Source organism: Cebidichthys violaceus, unplaced genomic scaffold (genome assembly GCF_023349555.1).
Source record: "Cebidichthys violaceus isolate CVI_PGR_0920_01 unplaced genomic scaffold, fCebVio1.0.p SCAF_5, whole genome shotgun sequence".
NCBI classification, from domain to species: domain Eukaryota; kingdom Metazoa; phylum Chordata; class Actinopteri; order Perciformes; family Stichaeidae; genus Cebidichthys; species Cebidichthys violaceus.
Genome location: NW_027176705.1, coordinates 3,459,519 through 3,472,294, shown reverse-complemented (window position 1 = coordinate 3,472,294; position 12,776 = coordinate 3,459,519). Strand labels below are relative to the sequence as shown.

Below are 12,776 nucleotides of genomic sequence, written 5' to 3'. Positions count from 1 at the left end.
AGAACAGAGAGAGAAAAAGACTGTGATGTAGCAGCCATCCCTTGGCTCATCTTTGTGAGAGGCCATTAACAGCGCCTGAGGTCGGAGAACCACATCCCACCAATAAGACCTCATAAGCAGCGAGCTGTTTGCGGGTCATGCAGGGCTACAGCAGCCATTAGCACATAGTCCTGTGCAATAAGGCTGAAAACAAATTCCAAGGCGCCAGAGCCAGTCGAGTCACACTGAAATGTCAATATCGTTAAGTGGCCCAGTAAATGAGACTATTTGTGAGAGAGCGCTGACAGAGAGAGATCTGTCAAGGATGTGGGAGCCGATATATATTTAGAAAATGTTTTTTTTCTCTATCTGTAAGAGCACAGAAGGTTCATATTGAACAGTTTGTTTTATCGTTAAGGTGAATCTACAATACTTTTCTGATAGTTGTTTAATTCCTGATTATATACTTTGATACAGTCCCATTGCCAGAGGACACTTCTTAGACGGGCATGTGATTTTGCCAGCAGTAGCCTTTTTTCATGCATTCATTAAAGGTTTTCGATACAACATTCAGAGAATTAAGTCAGTCTCCCTCTGTGTGAGTTGTAATCCGAGGTTCTCTGTGCTTTGTTTCCAAAGCAGGGGTCGGCCACGTGTGCATGTTAGTGCATGTGAGCGTACCCGGGGTCACCACTTTGCAAAGCGATCATACGGCAGTTACAGCTTGCTCCATCATAGGCCATCGCAGAAGCGTAGATAAAACATTGTTAGCTCCGTCAGCACTGTTGAGGTTGTTTGCAGTGTTAGCGCTATTAGCACTGTTAGCTGCAAGCCACCGGCTCAGATAGTCAACCTCCGGTGCTGAGAAATGAAGCCAAAGTACCAAAAACCACAAATCATCAAACGGCCACTTGAGGCTGGCAACATTTTTTTTAAATTGTATTAAGGCTTTAAGTTAGGCATAATTGAGGGTGCTTTGAGTGACAGGTGGGTGCCGTCCCAGGTTTCCAGCTGCTAGCTGTCTGCTCTACTGCATCACCCGGGCCTGCCTCAGCTCCACCGACGAGCCACCTCTTTCCGCATGTTTGGATTAGCTGAAAGTTAGGCTTTGTCGTCACTGCCAAAGATGGCGACGGCCAGAGATATTCTTTCACAACAGAGAAGCTAATATTGGTAGCGAGAGCAACAAGTTAGCAGACTACCGAGTGCCCACTCAGCTCAGCGCACATGGAATGTGTGTAAGCTCCGCCCTCGGAGATCAGAGGACAGCGAAGAAAAACAAGCACCACAGACAGTAAATGACAGCAAAACACAGTAACGACTCACACTGAGCTTAAATGAAACCAAACTGCTGATTATGTTCTGTCACTGCTTCGATGCAGAGTCGTTTCAATCAGCATCGCGATGCATCCTAGAACCAAGAAATGTCCACATCTAACACCTAACAAATACCACCATAAATATCTGTTATGTGAAACATAAGTTAAATCCAAATGCAAAAGCAATTAGTAACATAAGCTTTATATGGGTCGCCCATATATATAACCGTATATATTAAGTATAGTTGGCAACCCTTGAGCAATTTGTATTATCTGTTCAAGAGAATGACATCATCCGCTATCGCTTTACTTGTGGACTAGTAAGGAGTGGATGGAGAGCTCCTTGCTGCCTAAGCTGGACACACGCAGGACTACGATGCGACAGCCCGACACGCTGCTACACTCTGCTCACCTGGGACTGAATCACTACGGGCGACGGATTATTGTACGGGCTGGCATGGAGAATGTCCCAATGTAACGTAGTGGGTGCTGTACCACCCCTTATTTTTGATCTTCTCTGAGAGAGTGTAATACTCCCACATGAACGACTTATTCTTTCAATTTTACTTGTTAACAAACCACATGTGGCGAGGTGAACGGCACCTGTCCTCATGCCAGGGTCTCAGAAGCTGGTTATTATTATTGTTGTCCAAGACCAACCTCAAATAACCAACACAACAGATAAACATCTTCCATTGCAATCGGCGAATGATGAAAGTCAACAAAATACCAATGAATCGTTGCATCCCTAAACAGCACCATGAATTACATTTATACAACCATAAAATCAGATGTATGTTAGCATGTTGTTAATTGTTTTTTGATACTCTGCAAAGAGGCATTGAAGCATAGACAAAGCAAGAGAAAAAGAGAAAGAGAAAGAGTGAAGCTGTAGCACAAAATTCACAACAGGCGTTGCATAATTGATAATCATCAACCAACCATCAGCCTATAGCACACTCAATTCACAGCTGGGTACAAACAGCATGAGGGGGATGTCAAATTAAACTGAAAAACTCAAATGTAATCAACAAGTAAATCGATACTGAAATAATCTGTGTCATGGAAGAATACATTTGGTCCTTTATGAGTGAGTGACAAGTTCCTACTTCCACTAATACTTGTGTAGCGTTGAAGGATGAAAGGAAATTAAATATGAAGACTTTTCTACCTTGAAAATCAAAAGCAAAGCATTGCGGTGAAAAAAACACATTTGTATGTATCAGAACAAATGCAAGGAACAAATGTAATACCACAGAGCTAACTAAGCTTGATAAACAAGGTCATTTCAGTATGGCATGTGCTTCCATTTCTGATAATTTATGGAACTTAGCATGTGAATTTTTTTACAAATGAACTGTAAACCGAATGACACTACATATGTTATTGTTACAATAACTAGCTTTTATCCACACTGGGACTTTTATCTGCACTGGGATTTAACCTTACATCCAAATGTGGAGGGCCACAGCAAGCTTGAGTTGTACAGTACAGTAGTCTTCACATCATATTCACTAACATTAGCATGCATACAATTCACTTAGCCTGTGTGTGTTTCCACATTAAACATTCCACAACACTATGGTTTAATCTATTTTTTTGGAAGTAATTAAACTAGAAAGTAATTTCCCATATGACTCATCACGTCAATCATTTTAATGATGTGATGCTATTATATATTGGAGAGTACAAGGATATTCATGAGGAAACACCAAAAAATGTATCATATAAAAAAGAACAATAAATATAACAACATCTGATCAAAGTAATCACATCATTCATTGATTGACATTTTAAGAAAATGAATAGACAGAAAAGCAAATAGAATAATAAGAACATTAAGTTCAACAACAACACATTAAAGGGTTACCTTATCTCCTCAGGGACAGCCACTGTGTCCTTTTCCCAGGTAATAACAGGTGTGGGTACTCCCTCAATCTGGCACTCGAAGCGAGCCACTCCCCCAGCAGGCACCGTTTGAGGTGACGGCTCCTGATGGAACTTAGACAGACCTGTGGGTAAAGAGATGATAAAGGTCAGGGGGGTATCTATCAAAGCAGAGTTGGTGATATCCCAGAGGACAGACACAAAAAGTGGCCCATATATAAACTGCTGTTTGTGCAAATGCTCTTTTTTAATGACCTGTAATGTGTGTGTCATGCCGGCTACCTCTAGGACACAGTTTGTTTGATGTACTAGGTCACACATAATGTGACTGACTGCTATCATGTTAAACACACACACACATATACACACCAAGTACACTAAATAAAATGGACTGTAAAACAAATGTAGCTGGTCACGGAAGAAAAGGATTTGATACACTTATTGTGGGTTCAAGCCTTAATAAAACACAATAAACAACAAGAATCTGTCCATACTGAATATTGTTTTCTGGCCATTTCAGGGAGTTTTAAAAGGCACCGTTTTAAATTTTGTAATTTAATTAAAGACTTCTTATACACTTGAATGTCCTGATTATGAGAAATACTAGGGATTTGATCAGGTTTGGCTAGACTATTTCTCTCTCCAGGTGGAGTCTTGGCAGGGCTCCAATTTTCACAGCCTCAACACATTCACACACATGGGAAAGCTTCCTCCTATAGATTATAGTGAGCACCAGGAGGCAGCAGAGAGCACTGTCTGAGGGCCTCTAACCTCTGACCCCAGCAGACTGTTGGAGAGAAGAACAAAACAGGTTTCATGTCCCAGCTACTTCGCCTGTAGCTCTGACTGAGGAGTGGAGAGTGGGGGGTGGATCAAAGGAGAGCGCAGAGAAAGAACACAGAGAAGACAACCAAGAGCAAGAAGAAAGCAGGAAGGTAACAGAGGGAGAACTGATATAAGTAGGCTAGAAATACAGTAGTAATGACAGAAAATCAACATTAGCAACACACTGTAAAAGATTAGAAATCACCATGTCACATACATTTTGTGTTTGGTAAAAAAAAACTACATCCTAACACAATAATCAGTCATTCTTTCTGGTTTCTTTATCAAGTTCTGAAACACCTTTTCTCCATGTGAGGCTAATCACAGAAATGATTCCGACCAGAGCCTGAAAACATTTTAGATTATCCAGCAGTGTTACATTTAGAGATCTATCTTGCAGGAAGGACAAAGCTGATTAATTCATTTCAAAGAGATACTGTTGCATTACCCAATGGATTAAGAGTGAACAAATTGCACAGCTTCTTTACAATATATTTTCACAACAGATTAGATCTTACTTAAGGGAAACATGACATTCCCAATAGCAAGTATTATTATTGACAATTACAGACTGTGCTGCACTGAATCCAACTGATTCTGAAAGCGTTTCTATTGGGAACAAAATGCTATTTATTTTTGTGTTACTCTAGTTTAGACAAAACCATGTAAATGAGCCATGAAATTTTAACGCAAAGCTAAGAGCCTAATGGGCTGATCACAAAGAAACTCGTAGCTAGAAATGCACATGCAGCAACGAGTGTCTTTCCGATCAGCCCATGAAGGCACCGCCACACATGGGCAAATTTAAACTATTGCTGCTTTGTACATGTTGTGGAAATCCCAGATACGTCAGAAAACCAAACACCGTCATATCAGGGTTCACAGCATCATCCGGAGGCACTCAGTGAATTTCCTCGAGCTGTATTTAGCAAGCCACACGTCAGCTGGTTCACTACAGCGGTAGGAACCCAAAATAAACAGATTTTGCTGTGATTTATTTGCAATAAATGCATCAAAATTAGGCTGAAATAACTGCATCATGATGCCAATTCATAAATGTTTTTTTTCAAATGTTTATTTTCTGAGTGGAGTTTAGATCGATCAGTGCTAGGCTATGCTAACAATGTAGCTGTTCCATCAACACAAGAAATAATGTCATCTAGGCATAAATACAGCAGCAACATTATCGATTATACCATAGACAGTCTGTGGTTTATACATAGATTCATAGTTTCATCCGGTCCCTAAATATGAGGTACTATTGTAGAGCTCTGGGTGGCTACGGACACCTACAACAATGTTTTTCCCTTCATTACTCATTCAACAACGTCAGGACGTCAGGAGGATAATCAAAACACTGATAGGTATTGCGACATTGCATCAAGCAAATTCTCCCTTGAAATATTTTAATTCAAGCAAATATGCAAATGTTGGCATTGTCAGTGGGACCTTCTTAGGATACCGACATTACAGCCTTTAGCACATTACACCACTGTGAGTACAGTCACGCATACTGCTGCACTCTGTGTTTACACCAAACGTGAAGTGGTGTTTTGGTGTGGCATGATAAAGTCAAGAGAACAGAAATGAAAACGCACCAGACAACGCTAATGAGGCAACAGTTTTTTTCTCCTAAGAAGCTCCCACTCACCATGCCAGCATGCAGATTAGCAGGTATAATGTTTACCATATTCACAATCTTATTCTAGGATGTTACCATGCTAACATTTTCTAACACAGCACAGAACAAATTGAGGTTAAGGGGACAAAGTGAAATTTGGACCTAACAATGGTACCAGTTAAAAAGTTAAGGGATATTACAATTCCTCCTGAGGGGCAGCATTAATACTCAAAACCATATATGTTCAATCTTATGGTGCATCTACTTAAAATATGAATGTGTGAACATAGTTTTGTGCTAATCTATTTAGTGTTTTTACCTGCCAACATGTCAACAAGTACGAACACGTAAACAAAAGTTAAACCTAATTCAATCAGCAATAACTGCAGTCTCTCATCCAACAGCAAGCACGATCGGCCAAAAGCTCTTTTTTTTGTAAACTTCTCTGCTGGCTGAGACAAAGCAGACAGGAGGACAGAGAACAGGGGGAATGACTGATACTGACGGATGTCTGTTCTTCATTCTTGATAATTCATTGACATTTTACTTTTACTTCCAGTGAGATAATAATGACTTTATATAGTGACTTTGCTGTTGTTAACATAACTGTTGCTGTCATGTAGAAGAACCGAGTATTGATAAAAGTAGCTCCTAGTTGCATTAAATCCTCAAGATAACTATCCCTACATGAAAGCCACCTTAGTTCTCCAACGCGCTGGAAAAGTAAAGGGGTGAACAGAGGAGTATTTAGTTGGTTGCAATCTGCAACACACCACTGGATACCACTAAATCTTACACACTGTTCCTATAAAAAAAAAAAAAAAACTAGCTAACAAACTTGTTTTGGTTCATGGGTGTTTTCAAACTTGCAGTCAATCACATGGATTCATCAAGATTTCAAGCAACCTCAATTTTTTGGACAAGATTTCCTCCAAACCACTGTAAGCCCGAGGAGACAAAGGGTGGACTATTCGTAATTACCCTAACCCCTGTCACACCAACTGTTAGTCATGGCAACAAACTGGCCATCTGTGTTTTCCTACTGCGCTGGGGGAACAACGTTTTTCAATGAGTACACAGAGGCTGGCCATAGTTGCAGAAAGCATTTGATTCATTTCAGGAAAAACTTGCAATGATGTTTGCGTAGTAAGCTTTGCAGGAGTTGATGAGTAACCCTTGCCACTTCTTGCCATGACACATAAAGATGCCCTGGTGTTATCACACTGCCTGTAACACTGCCAAAGAGTTCTTAAACAGGGTGCCAGTCACACAGTGTGTGTGTGTGTGTGTGTGTGTGTGTGTGTGTGTGTGTGTGTGTGTGTGTGTGTGTGTGTGTGTGTGTGTGTGTGTGTGTGTACATGTGTCTAAACTTTGGTTCATGTGTGCTGAGCTACTTGACCTCAGTATTTACTCTAGTGTGGGCCTTTGATGCTTGTACATGGACTATTAGTGATTACGTCACTTGCATCTATGTGCACAAGTGTCCGGGGGTGCGTGGGCGGGGATGGGGTGGAGTGGAGGGGGGGGTGAGCAGTGAACAACAGCTGATAAGTGAGAGTGCACATCAGCACACTTTAATGCAAAGGGCGGTGTTCGAAAAAGACACTTTGCCCATGCTGTGATGGAGCAATGGCGACTGACTGGGCTTCCAACTCCATTATGTCAAGCATATTCATATTAGTCTTTTCCCAGGCCTCTATGAGAGCCCCTCGCAATGAAATTCCACAACAGAGCAGCCCGGCACCTTGCCACAGGGCCAAACAATATTTCCAATTGTTTCCTAGTAACAAGGTCTTTCTATGCTTAAAAAGCATTTTCAGGCAGCTCCTTGGGCAGTGCTCTATATGAAAAGTGTTTAACCCATCAATGCACTACATACAAATCTCCCCATCTTGCCTTTCTTTGCTCCCTCTCATTTGTCTTTTTCCATTGCTTCTCTCTCTTCTGCCCTTGACTTTACCCCGTACTCTCGCTCTGTCTTTGTCCGTCCCTCTATCGATGCCCCACTCTTTGGCCCCACAGCTATCAGATTGCAGTGTTTTTACCCTCCCCTTGTGCAAGCAGATAATTTCACCCGTGACCTCTTTGCTACCGAACTTTCAGGCTGACTGACAGTGTGAGAACCCATCGTGCATACCCCTAGCCTCAACAGATATTTGTAAAAGCAAATGGGAAATAAGTGAGCTGTGAAATTTTTATTTCCCATTTTCAGTACACTGCCTTTTTTAGATTTATAAAGGTGCTCAATTCTATCAGTTTTGGCATTCATGTAGGAATGACACTGACAAAAACATTGACAAAAAGAAGTTGATTACAGTAATTCTGTGGTACATCGTTTTTTAATTAAAATATTTCAGCCTAGAAATCTTCTTAAATTATTAGATGTACAAGCTACCATTTAAAATCTTGAAACGTCATTCTCCTCTCCTTTTCATCTTTTCAAAGGCATTGGCTGCATAGAGTTGGACATTTTGAGTCCGATGAAGAATGTATGCATTAATATAAGGCTGCCTCAAAATAAGAATTCATGAAAATCATGTGAGTTGAAAAAAGAGGCAGAGGTACACTGTAATGAAAACACCAAAATGCGTGTACAAAAAACATGTGCAAAGCATCACTCTCTGTAGCTTGAAATGAAAAAGAAAATGTTCTACAATGTCCTTTGTAAAGGAAGAGCAAAAACAGAAATGTGTTAAGTACACATAGCTTGTTTGTATGAAGGAGAGAGATCACTTTTTATGATTATGACATCATCTATTTGACTGTAATGGGTTGCAAAAGCTGGTACGAATTAGGAAATGTTGACATTCACCTCAGCACTCTCATAATGAGAAAGGTTAATTGGTCTAATTGACATTAAAAGCAGCTTTTTTTTCTTGCATCATCATTTACCAGTGGATGTGTTCGGAAAATGTAATGTATGCCGCCTCTGGCATTTTGTAGAGAAAAGACCAAGTTAGAGAATGAAATACAGTTTCTCTCCATCTAGAGACTGAGACAGTCTCTGTCACTGTGTCTCTCCCTTTGCAACACAACACATTCACATATTTCTGGCGAGGCCACATGCATCATATACTGCGACGAGGAAACTGGAGCAGGTGGGTTTCGTAATGTGTTTTCACAGATGTGATCTCTGCTACGTGTTGCAGGCGAAGGCGCAGTAGGAAATGAGAATGTCCGTTCAATGACAATGTTGAGGCAGTTCGGCCTCGACCCCTTGCACACTGGTCACATCTATCTCATAGGCTCTCTTCACTGATTTAATTCAAAAGCCATGCACACATCCATGCGCTTATACACAAACGCAAACTGAAGGTCATTCTTAATGGTCTCTTCAGCATTTCCTTTCACCATCACGGCAAACTCTCTTCAGCCTTTTCACCATTCATCCCACATCCCTCCTCCCGCTCCTTTAGTCCTTATTGTCCCTCAAACAAGAGATCCTCATAAATAGGCATGTGACAGCTGACAAAAGCAGGGGCATCCACAAAGGATACTGTCTCATTTTACACAAAGCTAATGACTAAATAAAGACTACCACTTAAGAGTGAGAGAAAAAGAGGCTTCCTTGGAGGGGCGATTAGAAAGCTACAGTCTGTGCTCACAGCCCTCACACCCGTATCTTCATTCATTTCTTTCATTTCCACCCACATTTCCTCCTTTGCTCTGTGTCGTTTAACAGACTGTTGTCTAAAAGGGTAGCTGTTCCCAGGGCACTTGTCAGCGCTGGACAAGAGGATACGTTTCCTATCTGAGGCAGATTAGAACCAAGTTTATCTCCACCTATGCAAGGACATTCCATAGACAAATCTGAGAAATCAAATTGTCTGTGTGTGTGCATGTATACCCAATTGAATACTTTAAATGGATAAATTAATTAAACAGATATTCTTTCACAACATCAGTGACACTGTAACCTACCTCTTCTTGCAATTTCAAGCATTTTGACTGCCCCGACACATTCAGATACAACAATACATGTGTAATGGCAAAAATGTAGCTGTAGTATACGATGATGTATATGATCACATTTGTATGGAAGGAGTGCCTTCATAATATTAGCTACTTTCTCTCGTATCCCTCGTCATTGTTTCGTGCTATAATCTAACCTCATGAGCATAGCTCCCACTTTAGGATTACTTTCAATAAAATAAAAAAAACATCTCCAAATGTCTTGTTTCGCCTAACAAAGAGTAAAAAAAAACCAACAAAGATATACAATCTATAATCATTGAAGAAAAAAAGCAGCAAATATCAAAATGTGAAAAGCTGAAAACAGGAAATTTGGGGGATTTTCACTTTATAAAATTAACTCTAATTATTAATCTACTATCAGAGCTGTTGTGGCTATGTTTTGTGTTAGTCAACTAATTGATTGATTTACTAATAGTTTCAGTTCTGCTTTATTAAAGCAGCTCTACCAATAAAAGATTGTTAAACTATCCATCCATTTATCCATTAATTTTGTACACTTGGGTATTGGAACCGCATGCATAGGGTGAAAGGCTAATCACAAAAAAAAGTATGGTACACAGTTTTTGCGCTTCTAACTAAATCGCGGCCCTAGATTAGCAGCATGCACGCTTTGGTTTTTCTTCATTCTCACTAATCTCTCACTAATCAAAACAAACTGCAGGACTTGCAAATGTATCTGCTGGGTACCTACTTGCTAGGAGAACATTTACAGTCCGGCTGGTCAGGGCTCCAAGGGCGCTGGCACTCACACAGCTGTAGCCCCCCTCCACGCTCTGGGGAGGCTGGCCGTCCTTAGAGGTCGGCAGCAGGAGGAGGGATCCGTTGGCCAAATACTGCAGGAAGTCCCCCCCTTCCAAAGGCAGAGGGTGGCCATCTTGAAGCCAGGTGATATTGAAAGGTGTATCGCTGGCCCCAAGGTTGCAGTCCAGCAACAGGGGCAAACCTGACTCCAACACTACATGGCTGGGCCCAGCCCCGCAGCTCAGCTCCACCGAAACAGGCTTTGCTGTGTGGGACAAAGACAGAAAAGTTTGTTAACCATGCTCAGCACCTGCAACCGTGTAGGTTAAGTTAATCTTTATTTTTTTTAAATGTCCCTAAATTTTCACTTTCGAATGCATTTGTCAGTGTTATTTGTGTACAATAATAATAATTAAAAAAAACATATTTACATAGCACATTTACAATAGAACAACAACAAAGTGCTTTAGTTCCAATTAAACATGTTATTGATACCATTGCACCCACTAAAGTGAAGGTTGTCTCGGGTAAGCAAAGATCTCCTTGGAGAAATGCTACACTGGTCAAAATAGAGAAAACAGAGTGTCGGAAAGCTGAGCGCAGGTGGCGAAAACCAAATCTCCATGTTCACTGTGACATCTATAAAGAGAGACTTCGCAATTATAATTTGGAACTTAGAAATGCAAGGCAGTCCTTCTCTGACATCATAACCAAAAACAATAACAATACACGCGCCTTATTTGCTACCGTCGACAGGCTAACAAACCACCTGGGCATGCAATCAATTTGCCTCCTTTTTAATGACAAAATTCAGAAAATTAGACAAGCAGTCAGTGCCTCCACACCAACCACAATATATGTGTTGTCCCCATCTCTAAATAACATCCATTCAAATATCATGACACAATTTCATTCAATCGACCTTAGAAGCCTTGAAGACATTATACAACATCTGAAGTTATCCTCCTGCTGCTTGGATATTCTACAAACACACTTTTTCAAAAATATTTCAAATTGCATGACCACTGATCTTTTACAGATTGTAAACACATCCCTTCTCTCAGGTATCTTCCCACAAGCCCTAAAAACTGCAGTTATTAAACCACTCCTAAAAAAGGCTAATTTAGACTCCGCAACAATGAAAAAGTATAGGCCAATATCAAACCTCCCATTTTTAAGTAAAATAATTGAAAAAGCGTTTTTTTCAACAGCTGAACAACTTCTTGGCCATACATAACTGTTTTGATGTCTTCCAGTCAGGCTTTCGACAGCACCACAGTACTGAAACTGCTCTTGTTAAGGTTTTCAACGACATCCACTTAAACACAGACAGTGGCAGAATTTCAGTCTTAGTATTACTAGATCTCAGTGCTGCATTCGATACGGTCGACCATGATATACTACTAGAAAGACAAAAAATCTGGGTGGGACTCTCTGGCACAGCACTCAACTGGTTTGAATCCTACTTGAAGGACAGAGAATACTTTGTGTCTGTAGCTAATTACACATCAGAGCTGACTAAAATGACATGTGGTGTTCCCCAAGGGTCAATACTGGGACATCTTCTGTTCAACATCTACATGCTTCCACTAGCTCAGAATATGGAAAACAACAAAGTGTATTATCATAATTATGCAGACGACACACAAATCTACATAACTATATCACCAGGGGACTATAATCCCATACAAGGGCTGGGTAAATGCATTGAACAAATCAACAACTGGATGTGCCAGAATTTTCTTCAATTAAACAAAGATAAAACAAAAGTAATTGTTTTTGGTACCAAGGACGAACGATTGAAAGTCAGCGCTCAAACCAAGCCAGAAATCTAGATGTAGTTATGGATTCAGACCTCAACCTGAACAACCACATCAAGACAATTACAAAATCAGCCAACTATTACCTGAAGAATATATCAAGGATTAGAGGACTTGTGTCTCAACAGGATTTGGAAAAACTTGTCCATGCATTTATCTTCAGTAGACTGGACTACTGTAACGGTGTGTTCACAGGTCTCTGTAAAAAGTCAATCAGAAAGCTGCAGCTGATTCAGAACACTGCAGCTCGAGTCCTCACTAAGACCAAGAAAGTAGATCACATCACTCCAGTTCTGAGGTCTTTGCACTGGCTTCCTGTCCAACAAAGAATTGACTTTAAAATCCTGCTGTTGGTTTATAAAGCACTGAATGGTTTAGGGCCAAAATACATCTCTGATCTGCTGCTACCTTATGAACCATCCCGACACCTTAGGTCGTCTGGGACCGGTCTACTTTCTGTTCCCAGAGTCAGAACTAAACATGGAGAAGCAGCGTTCAGTTTTTCTGCTTCACATATCTGGAACAAAGTCCCAGAAAGCTGCAGGTCTGCAGAGACCCTCAGCTCCTTTAAATCCAGACTGAAGACTTTTCTGTTTGCTGCCGCCTTTA

At 40.7% G+C, this 12,776-nt stretch overlaps 1 protein-coding gene across 2 annotated transcripts in view; it reads right to left on the bottom strand.

Annotated features, from left to right (window-relative positions):
- The window catches only part of igdcc4 (immunoglobulin superfamily, DCC subclass, member 4), a 58,794-nt gene that overhangs the window by 25,027 nt on the left and 20,991 nt on the right, over positions 1-12,776 (bottom strand). For both annotated transcript variants that reach the window (XM_068730343.1, XM_068730344.1), the window contains exons 2-3: positions 10,298-10,612; positions 3,169-3,310 (exon numbers count right to left, since the gene is read on the bottom strand). In XM_068730343.1, the coding sequence (XP_068586444.1) occupies positions 3,169-3,310; positions 10,298-10,612 (457 nt within the window). The remainder of the gene's footprint in view (positions 1-3,168; positions 3,311-10,297; positions 10,613-12,776) is intronic.